Source organism: Lotus japonicus, chromosome 1, assembly GCF_012489685.1.
Source record: "Lotus japonicus ecotype B-129 chromosome 1, LjGifu_v1.2".
In the NCBI taxonomy this organism is placed as follows: Eukaryota; Viridiplantae; Streptophyta; class Magnoliopsida; order Fabales; family Fabaceae; genus Lotus; species Lotus japonicus.
This window is the reverse complement of record NC_080041.1, coordinates 32,673,546-32,691,234: the sequence shown is the minus strand read 5'-3', so window position 1 is coordinate 32,691,234 and position 17,689 is coordinate 32,673,546. Positions and strand designations below refer to the sequence as shown.

Genomic DNA, 17,689 nt, shown 5'->3' with positions numbered 1-17,689 from the left:
AAAAATAGGTTTAATTGCACATTTACTCCCTCATTTTTCATCATTGTGCAATTTGTCTCCCTCATGTTTAAAACGAGCGATTTTAGTCCCTTAAGTTTTAATTTGTGAAAATTGAATCCCTCTGTCAATTTGTGGTTCAATTTCATACGGAATTCGCTTACGTGTCGTTGACTGATTGACTACATGGATGTCATTTAGATGCACTTCACTAATTAAATAAAATATTAAATAAATAAAACAAATAATTTAAGAAACTAAATGACTAATCCCTAATTGAACTTGGGTTCATCTCAACTCTTCTCCTCATCATTCGTCATTCATCTCCATCTTATCTCCTCTCCCCATCGTTCATCTTCAGCTCTTCCTCCTCTCTTACACTTTCTACTTCTTACAACCAAGAGATTCATTCAACCCGGATCTCAAAATCCCAACTGTCAACCACCACCTAGCCCCATCCTCACCCAGACCATCAGATCCGCCACAAGCATCCATAGTAAATAACCTATAATTAGAGAGGAAAAGAGGGAGATAATTGGGATTTATGAGTCAGAGAGAAAAAGTAGAAGGTTCCCTCTTCAAACTAAACCCCAAACTTAACCACTGATGAAGCTTCACCAACCGAAATCGATACACATTGACCTCTGCTCCTCCGCCATGAATCAAGCCCACTAATTCACAGTCTCGAGGTTGTTCTTGAGGCTTTAGGGTACCTGGGTTCGAGTGCCCCAATTGCTAACACTCTCGTTGCAGAAAGGTTCATGGGGAGAATTGCATGACAAATCTGTTGAAAGGAAGAGAAAGGGGATGAAGGAGTGTGGGTTTTGTTTGGGTTTCTCCTGGCAAACTGGCATTGTTCCTTTTGGATTTCTCCTTTTCAATCTTCACTCTGATTTGGCAAATGAAAAAGATAATTTTTATGCTACACCGAATTTCATGTGTACACAACAACTCCGCTTATTATCTGATGCTATTTTTCGTTTTCTTAATTGCAATCTTAGATTGGATTATTCAATTTTATTTTGATTTCGTTTCTACAGGAATTGCATTTAGTTTATTGTGATTTCTTCTGATTTAAAGCAAATAATTGTATTCTTTTGTTGTTTTTTATCTGAGATGAGTGCATTCTGCTATGATTGATTGCACAATGCACATGAGTTCACGTGATACTCACGTGCTTCCCTCCCTCCTCATATCTCCTTTTTCTCTCCAACTAGACGTCCACGTAAGCCTCCTCTATTAAGAAATAAACGGTAGGACTAACGTTGCACACGACCTACAACGTCGGGGACCATCCATGTAATTAAATTAGGTGGGGGACCAAAATCGTGGCATTGGTAAACGTCGGGGACCAAAATTGTAATTAAGCCTTTATTTATTTAGTGAAGGGATATCCAAGTGGCATCTAAATGGCATCCAAGTTGTCAATCTGTCAGAACCACGTCATTAGTAAATGACACATCAGCGAATTCCGTCTGAAATTGGACGGCAAATTGACGGAGGGATTCAATTTTCACAAATTAAAACTTGAGGGACTAAAATCACCCGTTTTAAACACGAGGGAGGTAAATTGCACAATGATGAAGATGAGGGAGCAAATGTGTCATTAAGCCTAAAAAATAACTCATGGTATACGACCACAGGTATTTTACAACTGTTAGATTCTTAAAACAGTTGTGTGCAACTGGTTAGAAGACTGTCTATTGTAGAAATCATTCATTGATCCTTACTGGATGGCCATCAATCTATGAACCACAGAATAAGAGTTTTAGTTTGACATCGAGGATCAATAAATTACAAGAATGAATTTTGTATTTATAGAAAATTAAAATCAGATATCAACTCTCTAAAAATACTTAAAAGCTTGAGTATGAATTTGGAAGGGGGAAAACATATGAATCTCTATTATCTTTTGTTCCAATCTTCTTTCACCCCGAAACCCTTTCTGTCAAATCATGTCCAATTCTCTCTCTCTCTCTCACAGTCTCACACACAAAGAAACTTATAAGAAGAGTGTAGTGTTGTTTTCCATAGAAGTACAGATGTGAGGAAGCACTGAAGAGATGAGTTAAGGTTGCTTTTTATAGTTAATATTTCAGGTGAATGTGCAATGTTTACAGTCTTTAACATGGAGCTTGGTTATTTTGGGCTAGGTCTGTACAAGTCTGTGATTTCGGTGAAGGGAGGCTATCGACGATGAGTGGCCGAAGCTGGAGGACAGGTGGTTGGAGGTGGTAGTGATGGTGGCACGGGTGGTGGGAGATTGTGGGGGTGGTTGAATATCATGTTAAGTAAAAGGACTTGTTTGAAATTTATAAATGAACTCGAAAAAGCAAAAAAAATTCCTAAATTATTTAGTGGTATAACATGTGACACTTTTCTTAGTGACTCATATTAAACATTATCGAGGAACCTCCATCAAACTGACACCAATGAGAGGAGAGTGAGCACCCCATTTAGCTAACCAATCCGCAAGAGCATTGCAACCACGCTGGATGAGATTAAGATGGTCACTCTCGTCCTTACCTAGCTAGCAACTGCCTAATTTCCTTCAAGATGGTTGCAGTTGGGTGAAATCTCAAACTGTCAGTAGCTGCCAAGAAGGTAAGAAGATCAATATTCAACACAGTCTACCTCATGCATTACCTTCTTAAATCTTTAGTTTCATGATGCAGTGAGGCTATCACGCAGAGCACAAGCCTCTTAAAAGAAGGGGTTTCCCCTAATAGTAAAGCTTGCGAAACGAACTACCCAATGACCCTTATCATTTCTAATGACAGCACCACCACCCATACAATTAGCTTGCAACTTAAAGCTACCATATGAGTTTGATTTAACACAGTCCATATGCGGTGGGAGGCGAATGTTGCTCAAGCAAAGACCACCAACTTCAGAATACTGGTGGGTTGACCCACTTTCACAAGCAACTTAAAAATAAAATTAAAAAATGAGTTAGATGATTTTAATCCCAGTATAATAGAGTAAAATTTAAATTAGTCTCTCAAAAATTTCACAATGTTTTTGGTCCCTTATTTTTTTATATTTGTAATATGTTCATGTGACGCGACATTATCATACACAACTTATATTTTGCGAAGTCTACGTGAACATTCCTTAATCTGTATAGAATGATCACATTAACTAGTGACAAAGCAAAAATTAGATCATTTAAGTTCTATGGCGTCAACATAAAAAAAAAAAGTTCTATGATGTCGTCATGAGAACTAATTTCAAATATAAATAATTTTCATACAACAAAAAATATCACAAAAAATCTATATGGACAAATTTAGATTTCACCCACAGTATCTATAAATATTTTTAATCCTAAAAATATTTAATAGGCAGAGACTATTTGCGCCGCCCTGTTTTGCTAAGTCCGCCATCTCCTGTTTTAAAAATTCCAACAATGCCCTTAGTAAAAAAAACATAAAAAGGTAATATTTAATTTTTACTTCCCACACACCATCTCCTTCTTCCTCCTCACCCTCCTCCTCACTCTCCTCTTAATCCTCCACTCCTCCACTCCTCCACCCCCAAGCTCTTTTGGGTGATCTCAAGTCAAGAATAGAAGCTTACCCATGTAAGTTTTTACCTTTTTCCGAGCTTTTTTTCAGCTTTTTTTAGCTTCCATCGCGATTTCGCGACTTTCTGACGTAACTGGATAGTCCCGCCCTTAAAACTGCGGGAATGAAACAAATTACACACTCCCGTTAACATACGTGCGGACGTGTTAAATTTATACCTTCCGCTAACTTGTTAGCGGAAGTCAAAAAAACTTAGTCATTTCAATCGTCTTAAGTTCTGGTACTGCTACTATCTAAATAAAATTGATTTTCCCGTTAACATACGTGCGGAAAGTGATATGTTGGAATAATAGGTCCGCCAGTTAAACTGCGGAAGGCAAATATGTGCTGCCGCATATTAAAGTGCGGACAGAACAAAGTTTTTTAGATTGATTGAGCTTATTTTGTTGATTGCAGCATAATGATACCTGAGGAAGTAAATAGGCCCAATATGGAGATTGTGCCTTCTGTGGATCTTACAAAAGCTTTCACCACTAGCCAAGTAAGTTTTGTTCAATTTAACAAGTTAGGCACTATGTGTAGGTCATGCGATGTATACTTAATTGAGTTTTTAAATGTTGTAGGCTTTTGAATCCTCCAAAGATCTTGTTAATTGGGCCAAAGCTGTAGGTAAAGAGCATGGCTATGTTATTATTATTCAGAAGTCGGACTATGGATCTGACAAAAGGAGGGCCGTGATGACACTAGGATGTGAGCGTGGCGGCAAATATAAACCATCCACATCGGTGTTAAAGCGAAATCGGACTGGAACTAAGAAGTGTAATTGTCCATTCAGGCTAAGGGCAAGGCGTAGTAATAAAGATAAAATGTGGACGGTGCTTGTGCATAGTGGGATCCATAATCATGACACTGCTGAGGTTTTGCAGGGTCACTCATATGTTGGCCGTCTAAATCCAGAGGAAAAAGCGATGGTGGGAGAAATGATTGAAGAAAGGGTCAAGGCCAGTGATATTTTGATTGCTATAAGGAAACACAACCCAACCAACTTGACTAGAATTAAACAGATTTACAATGAGAAGCAAGCATACAACAGGTTGAAGAGGGGATCGTTGACCGAGATGCAACACTTGATGAAGTTGTTGGAAGAACACAAATACGCACATTGGTCCAGGGTGCAGGATGGTACTGATGTGGTCAGATCTTTGTTTTGGGCACACCCTGATTCCATTCACTTATTCAATGAGTTTCCTCATGTTGTGATTCTGGATAGTACATACAAGACCAATAGGTACAGGATCCCTTTACTTGAGATGGTGGGGGTTACGTCGACAAATTTGACATACTCAATTGCTTTTGCGTACATGCAGAATGAGCAAAAGGATGAGGTTGTTTGGGCTGTGAATAGATTAAAAGACTTGATCATTAATGAGGACAATCTGCCGAAGGTCTTTGTTACAGACAAAGACCAAGTTTTGATGGAAGCATTGGAAACTGTTTTTCCCGCAGCTCGCTGTCTTCTATGTCAGTTTCATGTACTTAAGAGTGTAACTGGCGAGATGAAGAAACTTGTGAAAGACATTGAGACACGTGAAGACATTACTGATAGATGGAATCGATTGATGTATGCTGCCAACGAGGTTGAGTATGATAAAGCTGTGGGTGCTATGTCGAATACCGGTGAGCTCTGGACTTACATTGAGACTAACTGGTTGCCTTACTGCTATGATGGACTACAGGATGACACATCCTCCCATGATTATAGGTCTTGAGCACACCTCTAGTCTAGTCTCATAATTTGGCCGCTTGTATGACCTCCATATGTCACGAGCTATATGTTCGCCATACTTAGTAAACAAGCAAAGGTCAAACGGACCTCCCTCATACCACAACCTGTTCTCATCGTCCTCATCACCAGACTCCTCATCAAACTCCGCCTCGAGGTCAGCACCGACATCCTCCTCAGCCTCCTCCTCACCACTAGTCTCCTCCTCACCACTAGTCTCCTCCTCCGCCTCAGTGTCATCATCCGGCTGATCAGCCATAATCTCATCATCCTGCTGATCCTGTACAACAGGCTCTTGTTCAGCATTCCTACCCCTTCCTCTACCCCTTCCTCGACCCCTTCCTCTACCCCTTCCTCTATTAGCCTCTTCTGACCGTTTGCGGTTAGAAGCATGAGTGGAGCTACGATCCCGTGGAGCAGTAGGTTCAGTAGAAGGACCAACAACACGGGCAGTTTTCCTAGGAGGCCTGAAAATTAAAAATACAAAAATTAATATTCATGCACAACAATTTATTAACATAAACAACAGTTTATTAACATAAACAACAGTTTGCTAACATAAAAAATAATTTATAAACATTCAGAGAAAATTCAGAGAGAATTAAAAAAAAATTGACAGGCTAACCGCACTTAAACTTGCGGTAGGTATAAAAGATTTGACAGGCTAACCGCACTTAAACTTGCGGTAGGTATAAAAGATTTGACAGGCGTACCGCACTTAAACATGCGGTAGGTATAAAAGATTTGACAGGCGTACCGCACTTAAACATGCGGTAGCCATAAAACCTGTCCGCGGTTTAGAGTGCGGGAAAGTCACGAAACCTCCTCCCATTGCAGAATCAAATCGAGGGACTGAAATTTAACACGAAATACAACCTAAGCCTCGAAAACTTGTAAGAAATAACTTACATTGTTGTTCTTCTTGTGGGTTATGGGTTGTTGTTGTATTTTGTGGGTTACTCCTTCTTGACTTGGTCTCCTTCTTCCTCTTCTACTTCAACTTCTTCTTCTTACTTCTTCTTCTTACTGGTTGTCCTCCTTTCTCTTCCTCTTCTTGACTTGGTTGTGGGTTTGAGAGACTTGATTTTGTGAGGGTTGAAACTTTTGAAATTGGGTGGGAGAGGAAGATGGTATACGGTTGAAAGAGGGGGGAGGGTTTGTAGAGATAAGGTAGTTTTTTTTTTTTAAATTTAAATTACTGAAGGGTATTTTAGTCTTTTCGCGTGTTTGGGGATGGCGGACTTAGCAAAAAAGGGGGCGCAAATAGTCTCTGCCTATTTAATATGAGGTTCTCTCACTTGGAAAGAAAATGGAATAGAATGTAATGAAATACCTCAAAATTCAAAGTTTTTTTTTTTTTGATAAGCAAAGAAATGCATTAATGGGAGTACAAGGGGTACTCAACCCATAATACAACAAAGAGAGTCTAGAAGGAAAAATAAAAACAAACACCAAACCTCAACAGCTACCCCAGCAGATACCTGATACAGTAAAAGCCACAAACAACCCAATTCTGTTGCCTAAACTGATACTCAAAACCAATATCCATGGACTCAACACTGCAAGGCCAGTGACATTACAGTTCCTTCAAACAAATAATGGGGTAAGAAGACCATTCAAATAAAGAACAACTAAGCCTTCCGGTCTTATGCTTTATCCAAATCCATGATCTCCATTTAATCACTTCCATAATTGTAGGAATATCCAGCACCCCATTCCTAAAAATAAGTTCGACCACACCACCGCCAACCAAATTGAATCAGCCCCTCTCTGTTGTTTCTGATCCCCGCCAAAATGAAATTGCAATAAATGGTCTCTGGGATTTCTTGGCAGGACTGTACAAATACCCAACCACCGGTAGCACTCCCTCCAAATATCCAAAGAAATTGGGCAAGAGAACAAAAGGTGAGCAGTTGATTCCACCTCCAAAGAGCACAGCTTACAGATCGTTTCTTCTTGAGTCTGTAAAACCTTGCGCTTCCTCAAGTTCATGAGGCAAGGAATTCTATCCAATAAGAGCCTCCACGAAAAAGTCTTCACATTGGATGGTGTAACTGATTTCCAAACCCGGGCAAAAATTTGATCAGGAGGTAATAACATCGGTGCCTGCAAAAAAGAATAAAATGAGTTAACTGTAAAACCACCATCTGTGCCTGGGAGCCAACACCACTTATCAGTCACCCCCTCCATAAGACTAATTCTCCCCACTTCAGCTAGCATCATATTTAACCACTGCAATTCTCTCCCCAACAGTGGCCTCCTCCATCTCAACTTCCAACTCCAAGCCCCATCGACCCATTCACCACAATTTTGTACGCTTTCATATTTGAGCCTGGACAAATTATATAATCTATGATACTTAACACAGAGCTTTCCACTAGCAACCCAATCATCATGCCAGAATTTTGTATCATTTCCTCCCCTAACAATCTTTTGAACTCCCAAATCAAACCAATCACCATCATCATCACAACACGAAGCCTTCACATCTTTCCACCACAGAGATTCCTTCATAGTTGACATTCCACCATACTTAGCCTTAATAACCTGACACCAAAGGCTCTCAGGCTCAGTCAAAAATCTCCACCTCCACTTGCCCAACAGAGATTTATTAAAAAGGTCCAAATCTTTTATACCAAGACCTCCTGCTTCTTTAGGCTTGCAAATAGAAGACCACTTCACCCAAGCAATCTTCCTCACCTCACCCCCACCTCCCCACAAGAAATCCCGCATGATCTTATTACAGATGTTCACAATACCAGCTGGCATTCGGAAAAAAGAGAGATAGAAGAGTGCCAAAGCAGACAACACACTCTGAATTAAACAAATCCTGCCCCCAAAGGATATGGATTTCATGTTCCAAGCAGACAACTTAGCCTTAAATTTCTGAACAACTGGATCCCACATCCTGCTACGCCGCGGGCAGCCCCCTACAGGGAGGCCTAGATAAATGAACGGGACACTCATGAGCTTACAATGCAAAATTGACGCCAGCTGATGAGAATCAGCTCCATCCACTGAAATGGCAGCTAACCTACTCTTGTTAAAATTAACTTTCAAACCAGAAATTAGCTCAAAGCACCGTAACACACATTTAATGGTCACTGTATTCTGCAAACTGGCTTCCCCCAGAAATATCGTATCATCTGCAAATTGTAATAAAGATACCTCCACAGATTCTTGACCCGCTACCTTGAATCCTCTAAATTTTCTCAATTTGACCGCATTTAAAAACAACCCATTTAATCCTTGAGCAACAATTAGAAATAGAAAAGGGGCAAGTGGATCACCTTGCCTTAGTCCCTTCTCCATTTTAAACTCACTACATGGGCTGCCATTAACCAAAACAGAAACAGAAGCAGATTCAAGACAACTTTTAATCCACCCAATCCACCTCTCGTCAAATTTCATTCTTCTCATCATATAAAACAAAAATTCCCACTGAACAGAATCATAAGCCTTCTCATAATCCACTTTGAAGATAATAGTTGGCTTCTTCCGGGTTCGCGCTTCATGCAGAACCTCATTTACTACCACCACACTATCCAACATATTCCTACTACCAAGGAAAGCAAACTGTCGATCATCAATAACTTTTCCAAGAACAAGTTTTAGGCGAGCAGCCAATAACTTAGAAATCACTTTATAAATACATCCAATCAAAGAAATTGGCCGAAATTCCCCAAGGTGTTGGGGGGAGGGAACCTTAGGGATAAGAACGATAAAAGACGCATTTGATCCCTTAGGCCACACCCCTCTAGACCAAAACTCAAGCACAGTTCTAAAAAAATCAACCTTCAGAACATCCCAGAATTTTTGAATAAATTTAAAATTGTACCCATCTGGTCCCGGACTCTTGTCCCCGCCACAAGCCCAAACTGCCTCTCTAATCTCATCCTCAGAAAAAGCAGACACCAACAAAGAGTTGTCCTGCGCTGAAAGTACCCTGAATTGAACCCCATCCAAGACTGGTCGATCCCACCTTTCTGACTTGAACTTGTTTTCAAAAAAAGAGTTAGCTACTGTCCGTATGTTCTCCGGATTCTCCTCCCAAACCCCATCAACCAACAGGCCTACAATGGAATTTGCACGTCTTTTCCAATTGATCGAGGCATGAAAATAACTAGTATTCTGATCACCCTTCTCAATCCACTTAGACCTGGCCTTCTGACACAGAAGTGATTCCTGGGATTTTAGAACATCCCAAAATTCACTAAGAAGACGCCGACGGGTCTCCACCTCCACATGAGACAACCCCACCTCCTCCTCTCTAACATCAAGCTGATTTATTTGTTGAACAACCCTCTCCCTTTTTGACTTCAGATCCCCAAAAACCTCCCTATTCCACACTTTCAACTTACCCTTTCAAAGTTGAATTAAGAGGGATTTTTGCCCTCTCCATTCCTCTCTTCCCTCCTAAAAACCCTCCACACACACACACCCCAAATTGCACTCATTACAGTGACAGCGCCATTCTAAATTGCGACAATTTCAGTTCGTTGTCTGATTCTCTCGTCTCCAATGTAAGTTCAATTTTCTTAGTTACATCTTCTTGTTTTTTCTTTTCGATTTTGTTGTTGAATAGAGAGATTAGCTTGATGAGCATTGATGTGTTCATTGATGTGCATCGTTTTCTTATTACAACTGCTTGCTAAAAAGTTAGTAATTTTGGAATAGAAAAAGAATAACGGAGAATAGAAATTGGGTTCCTTAATGTGGGGGAAAGGGAAGATCAAGGGGAAAAGGGATTTAAGTAGAGAAGAGGTTTAGGAGTGATAAAAGAATTTGGTTAAGATTTCATTTAAGTAAAGAAACACTTCTATTTTGGAAAGAAAAAATGGTAGGGCTGGCTGAGAGAGGCGCGCCTCCATGCCTACATTCCCCTATGGAGGCCAACATACTTCAGTGACATGCCGGAGCGCCAGAGGATCTCCTTGAGTAGGAGTGTCCACCAACTTGGTATTTCTATCTGCATGGGGATTCGAACTCACACCCTTGGGGGGTGAGGCTCAAACCCGGGTCTTGACGGCCAGGTGTGCCGACCCATGTTGGCATAAAGAAATACTTTGATTTGCTGTTAGTTGCATGTGCTCTTTGTATAATGTTAAAGTTCTCTTCTTGATCTTTCCCTGCAACCCTCTTTATCCCTTGAATGTCCAATCTGTATATCTCTCTTCTTATTTTTGATAACTTTAAATGCAGAACTTAAGAGAAAAGTATTTATGAATGAGGCTGATGGAGATAAATATAGCACAAGTGGAAAAAGAGGAAGAGAAGTTAAACCTCAATATTGTTGGCGGTAGTGTTTTGCAAAATTGTCAGGGTAATGAATTGGAAGAGAGAAGCAAGAAAGCTGAAGTGAGGTGTAGGGAGTTAGAAGTTGAGCTTCAAAGGGAAAAGGATCATTGTGAAACTCTTAAGGCTAAAGTCAAGGTCTTGGAGAGAGAAAAGTTTGCACTTGAAGATGAGCTGAGAGTTTTGAAGATGGTGAGTCAAGGACTTAACAGGCCAGAGGATGTCAGTGGTGAAAAAGAGAGAGGAATAACACCAATTGTTGATTTGGAAAAGGACAATGAGGCTGTTCAGGAAATGACAGAAAAAAAAGTTTTGGAATGTCAGACAGAAAGGGCTCAGAGTGAGTTTGATGTCTGCAAAGACAATTACAAGCTTCTGGATTCACGGGCCTTACCGTTGGAGATGGGAAATGGCAGTTGTTATCATGAAGAAAATGGAAAGAAGCAAGAAAAGAAACAGATTTGTGCTAATTAAAATATGCATCTTGATACAAGCTTTGATTTCCAGCAGAATCAGGAGAAAGTCACAGATTTGAGCAATGATGATTCTTCTTGGGTTTCTCCTTCTAAAGAAATTCGAGATATGCAATTAGAAGGCATTTGGTAACATAGAATCTGTTTGGATGTATGCCCAAAGAGCACTTATTGGAGCTTATTTAGTGTTTTTTCTAGTAGATAAGCTCCAATAAGTTAGTAACCAAACAGACTCATAATGGTGCTAGACTGCTAGAACTTTTATTTATTTGGTAAATAGCTTTTAAATTTCTGTAGTCAATATTTTTCACAAACTTAAGTAGCAGTTAACTAAAACAGTGGGATCTACAAATATTTTATGCGCTACTTTTTTATGTTGTTGCTCACAATTTAGTGGTATATACTTCTATCTTTAGAACTTATAATCAAATCAATTCTCCTAGTGTCAGGACTAACTGATTGTGCTTTTATTGAGTTCTTGATTATTAGATTGTTAGCTGTCTCCACTTAGTAATTCAATATCTGTGGGGCTTCGTTGCAGGCACACCTTCTAATGGCATATTTCACAGAAGTTCTATGGTGCTACCTCAAAAGAAAGGTATAAAACAGTTGGCATTTGAAACTGAAGAGAGTCCCAGCAAAAAGATGATTCCATCTTTACCCATCAATACAAAGTCTACTCCTGGCAGTGTAATTGATATCAGTGATAGCGATGATGAGCCTACTCAGGACCCAGTACCAGATAGGCAGGCTAGCGGAAATATTTTCATTTCAACAAGTTTTGCAGCAGAAAAAGGAAAGAACTCTCACGGCAGTTGTGCCCAAAACAATGAGGAAAATTTAGATTTTAGTGAAGAACCCTTATTTGTTGCTAATACTAAGAGGAAACGAACTTGTAATGTTGTTACAAGTGAGTCTGAAAGTGATGATGATAATTTGCCAATTAGTCAACTTAAAAGGACCCATATTCAGAAAGCAAGTGCTGACCGAGTTGCTATGTCAGAGGATAGTTCATTGCCTGCTGCTATTTCAGAGGATGACAAGGTCACTGACAATGTAAAGATTAGGCGGCGCCGTCTACAACCTCTGAGAGAATGTTTAAGCAAAATCCACAATGATAAAATGTCTTCACGCAGACGCCATAGGGCCAAGCATCAGCAAAGTGTTCCAGCAAATAATGATCAATCAGTAGAAGATTTGTCAGACGGTGAGGAAGAAAGCACGGGTAGTTTCATCGTTGATGATGATGATTCTGATGTATTTGATTGTGAAGTCACTTGTAGCAAGTCATCACGAGATGAATTTAACAGTGATGTGGACTCTGCTTCCAGTAACTTACAAGATGTATCCGATGGGGAAATGAACTTCGGTAAGATATTATCAAAAATTCAGAGGAGGAAAAAGAATGCAATGAAGTGGGAATATCAGGCTGACATGCTTGCAGAATTTGGAAAGGATTCAGAATTGTGCATGAAGGCTGTATGTTCTCTTTACAAACAGCAAACTTCCGAGGAACAGATGAGCAAGGAATCAATGTGTCACAACAACCGTGGATTCAGCAAGTGTGATGCTCCCAGGTAAGCACAGAAAATAATACAATGTGCACTAGGGATTCCTGCTTGTCTTCAATTATGCAATTTTTTATTTACTTAATTGTGTTCTTTCTTTTAGTTATTTTTATACGACTCTCAGCCTGCATAAAGAATGCTAAAAAATTCTTTATTTTCTTTATGTGAGTGGTGCTCCTTTTGGAGAATATATGTTTTCAATATGGATAGGAGGAAATATTTCTTAATATTCTCCTTTGATGCAAGACCTGAAAGCATTTAGCCATCACATGATTCCAATTAAACATTGTATTAGAGTTTTTCTGCTGGTTAGGCAAGTTGTGAGCATGTTAGTTCAAATGCTGCACAGAGATTTAATTTACACTTATTAAGCTAATGAGTTTGTAGAAAATGAAATGTTATCTTTGCATTAATCAACAGATTAATACATATACAAGTAGTTTACAGTGTATCTAACTTGCTGACTAGCTAACTGAATCTCAACTAATCTAAAGCTGTTAGCTCTAACCAACTAAAAGTGTAACAAAATAACAAACTTACAAGATTAAATAACTAATCAGTTGTGGTACTCGCCCTCAAGTTGGAAGATAGATGTCAAGAATTCCCAACTTGAACATTAGAGTTTTAAAACATGATGCTGGTAATGGTTTGGTTAAACAATCAGCAAATTGATGTCGCAAAGGCACATGATTGAGCATCAAGAACCCAGAATTTACATGTTCTCAAATGAAATGCATGTATCAACATGCTGTGGTCTTTCATGGGATGTTGGATTTGTAGCTAAGGCAATGGCTGGGACATTACCACTGCAGACCATGTCTGAATCAGTGAGCTAACCAAACACCCTAAGTAATTGTTTCAGCCATATCAATTCGGATGCTACTGAAGCCAGTGCTGTATATTCTGCTTCTGCAAAAGAGCGTGCCACGGTTGGTTTTTTTTTTTTTTTTTTAATTTCCAGGGTATCAAAAGAGTTTCCAAGGTAGACCATGAATCCAGTGGTGGATTTCCTTGTAGTCAAACATCCTCCCCAATCTGCATTGGTGAAAGCAGTAAGCTTGAGGTTGTGAGTAGTGCGTGGTTTTGACATATACTGGCTGCGCTTATTACTGCATAAGTAATGTCAGGAAACGAAATTGTTAAATACATAAAACGGCCAATCCATCTCTTATATAAAGAAACATCCAAGAGAGGTTCAGCATAAGTTTCTGTGTGTTTTAGGTCAGGATCCGTAGGCAGAACTTGTAGCTGCAGTGTATACTTTCTCTGGGATAGCAGAGTTCCTTTTGGTGACTTAGCAATTTCAAAGCCTAGAATATATTTTAGATCTCCTAACACCCTTAGTTTTAAATTCTTAGCTTACTAGATCTGAACCTCTTGAATCAATTTTGGGTTAGGGCTAGCAACTATAAGAAGGACAACAAGAGAAATACTTGAACCCTTACTGAAGAGGGTATAAATCACTTGTTGCTTGCTTGAATCCAAACTGAGCCAGAGAAGCAGAGAATTTTGTAAACCATTGCCTAAAAGCTTGGCGTAGACCATACAAAGATGAAAGATCTATGAAGTTTCAAAGCACATTGCTACCTTGCTTAGATAGTCCAAAGGGAGGTCCATGTTGACTTCCTCAAACAAGTCACCATTTAAAAAAACATTACTAATGTCCAGTTGTAATAGGGACCACCATTTTTGCACAAACAATAGAAAGCAACACTCTAACTGTGGTGAGTTTTTCTACTGGACTAAGTTTCTAGGAAATCAACCCCTGCCTATTGAGTGTACCCCTTTGCCACTAAGGGTGCCTTGTATCTCTCCACAGTTCCAAGAGCCCGAAATTTCAGTTTGTAGATCCACCTACATCCAATAGCTTGCTTGTGTGGTGGTAAGGGAACAAGTGATTGAGTATGATTGGACTCAAGGGCCTGAATCTCCTCAGCCATAGCTGCCTCCACTCTGGAATTTGTACTGCCTGATGAAAATATTGGGGTTTGTAAGTGGAGGAAACCTGATGAACAAACTCCTTGTATGAACCATTAAGATGATCATAAGTAATTTAATCCTGAATAGGATACTGGACAGTGCACGTGGATTCTTGTAAATGTGGAGGTTGTGTATGAGGTCTAGTGGACCTTCTCAATGGAGAGAAGGTAGTGAATCATTGGTAAATCTTAACAGATAGAAAAATAAAGATAAAACATATTCTTTTTGGTATTTTCTGAATATTTAAAGTTGTCCTCGAATGATAGCTCAAGTAGTTCATACACGGACTCGCATCTCGTGTTGCTTGTCTTACCAAGGCATTAGCAACCAAATTGCTCTCACGAGGATCATGAACGATATAAATCTTCCATTCCCGAGATAACATGCTAAACTAATCTAAAGATGTTAGCTCTAACCAACTAACCGTGTAACAAACAAACAAACTGACAAGACTAAGTAACTAATCAGTTGTGATACTATCTAATATTATATAATAACAATATTCTATGAATTCTAGCACGTCCATACTCTTTCTTGAATTGGATAATTTTTAGTCAGTTCCTTATGTCTTCTCGCTTGAAATTTCTATTTTGCAGAGGTAGTGATTTGGGCGAGTACCTCACCGAAGGAGATCCTAGTGGTGGCTTAAAGAAGTCTGTGGAGGAGCTGCAAGAGTATGACCCCGAAGCAGTTGAAGAATGCAGAACACTAGCTACTCGCTACTCAAAGCAACTTTATGAGATTTACAAGAATAATGAAGATCCTTTTTTTCCTTGACTAGCAGCAAGCACTGCAATTGGCTCCGTCTCGAGCGTTAAGAAATGGAATTATGTGTGTACAAATCTCTCAGGTACTGTTAGCGCCAAAGAGTAGTATTTTCTTCTGGGATTAAAAACATCTTTTCTCATCTTATTCTCTATCTCACCAATTAAATTTTCACATGTCATTTCAAAAGTCTTATGCTTATTGGTGGGACGAGGAGAAGGCACCAAATAGTGATGAATCATCTTAATTGTAAATAAATTATTATGTCAGTTTCAATATCTATTACAACAAGCCTCATCCGGTCATCTCATTATGTAATGTCAGTTATATGGATCCCACTATGTCATTGTGTTCGATCATAAACCATATTATTAGAGATATTATTGATAGTGTGATCGTTTTTTTTAGAAAGTAAAAATATTATTAACCAGTAGGTAACAAACTCTCAAAGAGAGAAAACAAGCAAGAATGACCTACAACAAAAAGAGAGTAGATCGCGAAAAAGCCAAGAAAAAACCCCAAGAACCAAGATAAACAACCCATAACAAACCCAAGCAAAGTCCCACCCTATACAATAATCAAGAACCAATAGGAAAAGCAAAGGGGAGAAACAAAAAAGGAACCGGGCAAAAACACCAAACAACACAAACAAAAGCCAACCAAAGAACCAACCATCTACACAAAAAAAAAAAACACAACCCCTCTAAGATCCTCCATATAACCTTGAATGGTTAGCTATAAGGTGTTCAATATAACTCTAAATAGCTTCCTCATCAGTCCCGTTGAAAACAACTCCAAGTTGTCGGGCCAATAACCAATCCCTTCTAGCTCTCGTCATGTCACCAACAGATCCAGCAGCCTCTAAGATCCTCCATATAACCTTGAATGGTTAGCTAGAAGGTGTTCAATATAACTCTGAATAGCTTCCTCATCAATCCCATTGAAAACAACTCCAAGTTGCTGGGCCAATAACCAATCCCTTCTAGCTCTCGTCATGTCACCAACAGATCCAACAGCCTTAGGAAGAATCAGATATGAACCCTTTGCAATCGTAGCCTCAATCGCTAGAATCTCGGAATCCTCTTCTATTGAAGCTCCAAACTCCTTATTCTTCCTTTCTCTTGTGTTGACTTTCTAAGGCCGACCTCTCTTCCGGCGCACCACCCCCTCAACTGCTCTCGAAGGCCCTTCCTCCACACACTCACGATCAAAAGTACCTATAGGTTTCTCCGAAGCTAGAAGCAACTCCTGAAAAAGAGGATTAGAATGCGACAAGCCCACCCCACCAGGACCCTCACAAGGAAGGGGCATGATCTCATTCCCCTCAAAAGAGACATCCCTAGAGTCATCAATTGGTCGTAAAAAGGAATTCTCGCCAACAACTAAAACCCCCCTCCATGTTGCTAATCGAAGAAGAAGGAGAGCACTGCAAGCCATTGTCTACTTCCTCCAAATCACCCAAGACGCAACCTAAAGACAATTTTCCGGAACAGAGTTGCAACATGGATCCCAACAACAACAACATAAATTGTAGAAGGAGAAGCATAGACCATCTTCACCTCGTACTTCCAAGAGGGGAACAAGAGGACGATGCATACCCTTCAACCTCAAAGCCTTTCCACCAGAATTCCCAACAACATAATCAATACCAATCTTACGGGGGAACCGAGCTAGGTTGGCTAAAAGAGAAACACCTTCAACCAAAACACCATCCAATGCATTGATCGCCACCGAAGCATGGTTCTAGAATGAAAATTGTATAATTGATCTAAGGTACTTCAATAGTGATCCAAGGTACTTCAATAGTGACACTTGTAGTATAATGTTTCCAATTTTTACTTTCGGATTACTTCCAACATTAATCTTACTAAAATTGAAAGATATATACTCCGTCTTACTTATGCTTAATCCAAAACGCTTAGTTTTCAAAGTCTTCCTCCATACCTCAAGTTTAGAATTAACAACTTCTCTTGAATCTTCAATTAGAACAACATCATTCGCAAACAACATGCAATTTAGAATGGTTTTCTCTGGTAAGGATGTCTATAACCATATTAATCAAGTACAAACTCAAGGTTGAGCCTTGACGTAAATCTACATTTATAGGGAGTTCTTACACTGGTAGTTTCCTTTCATACATGTCATAGAGTGACATTGACTGCATGTCACCATCTTGTAGGGTAAAATTCATTGGCGAGCTTAGCATTGGACGCAAGAATGTTGGATGGTCACAGAGGACGCTATCTCTCGTAGCTCGTTGGATGGCGTAGATGGACTCCCTGATTGATGTTTATCTGTTTC

The 17,689-nt window shown here is 39.5% G+C and overlaps 3 protein-coding genes and 1 non-coding gene across 5 annotated transcripts; 3 read left to right on the top strand and 1 right to left on the bottom strand.

The window, feature by feature from the left end:
• The first annotated feature begins 890 nt into the window (after nucleotides 1–890).
• On the top strand, nucleotides 891–972 carry LOC130734905 (small nucleolar RNA R16). The gene has a single exon (XR_009018240.1). It is a non-coding gene; the product is annotated as a small nucleolar RNA R16 (small nucleolar RNA).
• A 1,798-nt stretch (nucleotides 973–2,770) lies between these two features.
• Nucleotides 2,771–5,144, top strand: LOC130733180 (protein FAR1-RELATED SEQUENCE 5-like). Its single transcript, XM_057585294.1, has 4 exons — nucleotides 2,771–2,898; nucleotides 3,981–4,065; nucleotides 4,148–5,045; nucleotides 5,131–5,144. Exons 1-4 carry the CDS (start codon nucleotides 2,771–2,773, stop codon nucleotides 5,142–5,144), a joined length of 1,125 nt encoding a protein of 374 aa, XP_057441277.1.
• Nucleotides 5,145–5,254: 110 nt separating this feature from the next.
• On the bottom strand, nucleotides 5,255–6,943 carry LOC130733174 (uncharacterized). The gene is made up of 2 exons (XM_057585287.1): nucleotides 6,217–6,943; nucleotides 5,255–5,774 (listed from the first exon to the last, which is right to left on the bottom strand). Coding segments are annotated over exons 1-2 (522 nt in total). The 5' UTR covers nucleotides 6,219–6,943.
• Nucleotides 6,944–9,162: 2,219 nt separating this feature from the next.
• LOC130734435 (uncharacterized) lies at nucleotides 9,163–15,698 on the top strand. 2 transcript variants are annotated; one of them, XM_057586863.1, is made up of 4 exons: nucleotides 9,163–9,830; nucleotides 10,510–11,347; nucleotides 11,617–12,652; nucleotides 15,220–15,698. In XM_057586863.1, the coding sequence occupies exons 3-4, from the start codon at nucleotides 11,652–11,654 to the stop codon at nucleotides 15,398–15,400; spliced, it is 1,182 nt and encodes a 393-aa protein (XP_057442846.1). In that variant the 5' UTR covers nucleotides 9,163–9,830; nucleotides 10,510–11,347; nucleotides 11,617–11,651; the 3' UTR covers nucleotides 15,401–15,698. The 2 variants fall into 2 exon arrangements, with proteins under 2 accessions (XP_057442846.1, XP_057442847.1); XM_057586864.1 differs by lacking the exon at nucleotides 10,510–11,347 and having other exon boundaries at nucleotides 9,220–9,830.
• Nucleotides 15,699–17,689: the final 1,991 nt, after the last annotated feature.

Coding starts and splice junctions, on each gene's coding strand:
- LOC130733180 (XM_057585294.1), top strand. CDS start 2,771: ATGACAGCACCACCACCCATACAATTAGCTTGCAACTTAAAGCTACCA. Junction 2,899..3,980: donor CCACCAACTTCAGAATACTG/GTGGGTTGACCC, acceptor TGTTGATTGCAG/CATAATGATACCTGAGGAAG. Junction 4,066..4,147: donor AAGCTTTCACCACTAGCCAA/GTAAGTTTTGTT, acceptor TAAATGTTGTAG/GCTTTTGAATCCTCCAAAGA.
- LOC130734435 (XM_057586863.1), top strand. CDS start 11,652: ATGGTGCTACCTCAAAAGAAAGGTATAAAACAGTTGGCATTTGAAACT. Junction 12,653..15,219: donor AGCAAGTGTGATGCTCCCAG/GTAAGCACAGAA, acceptor TCTATTTTGCAG/AGGTAGTGATTTGGGCGAGT.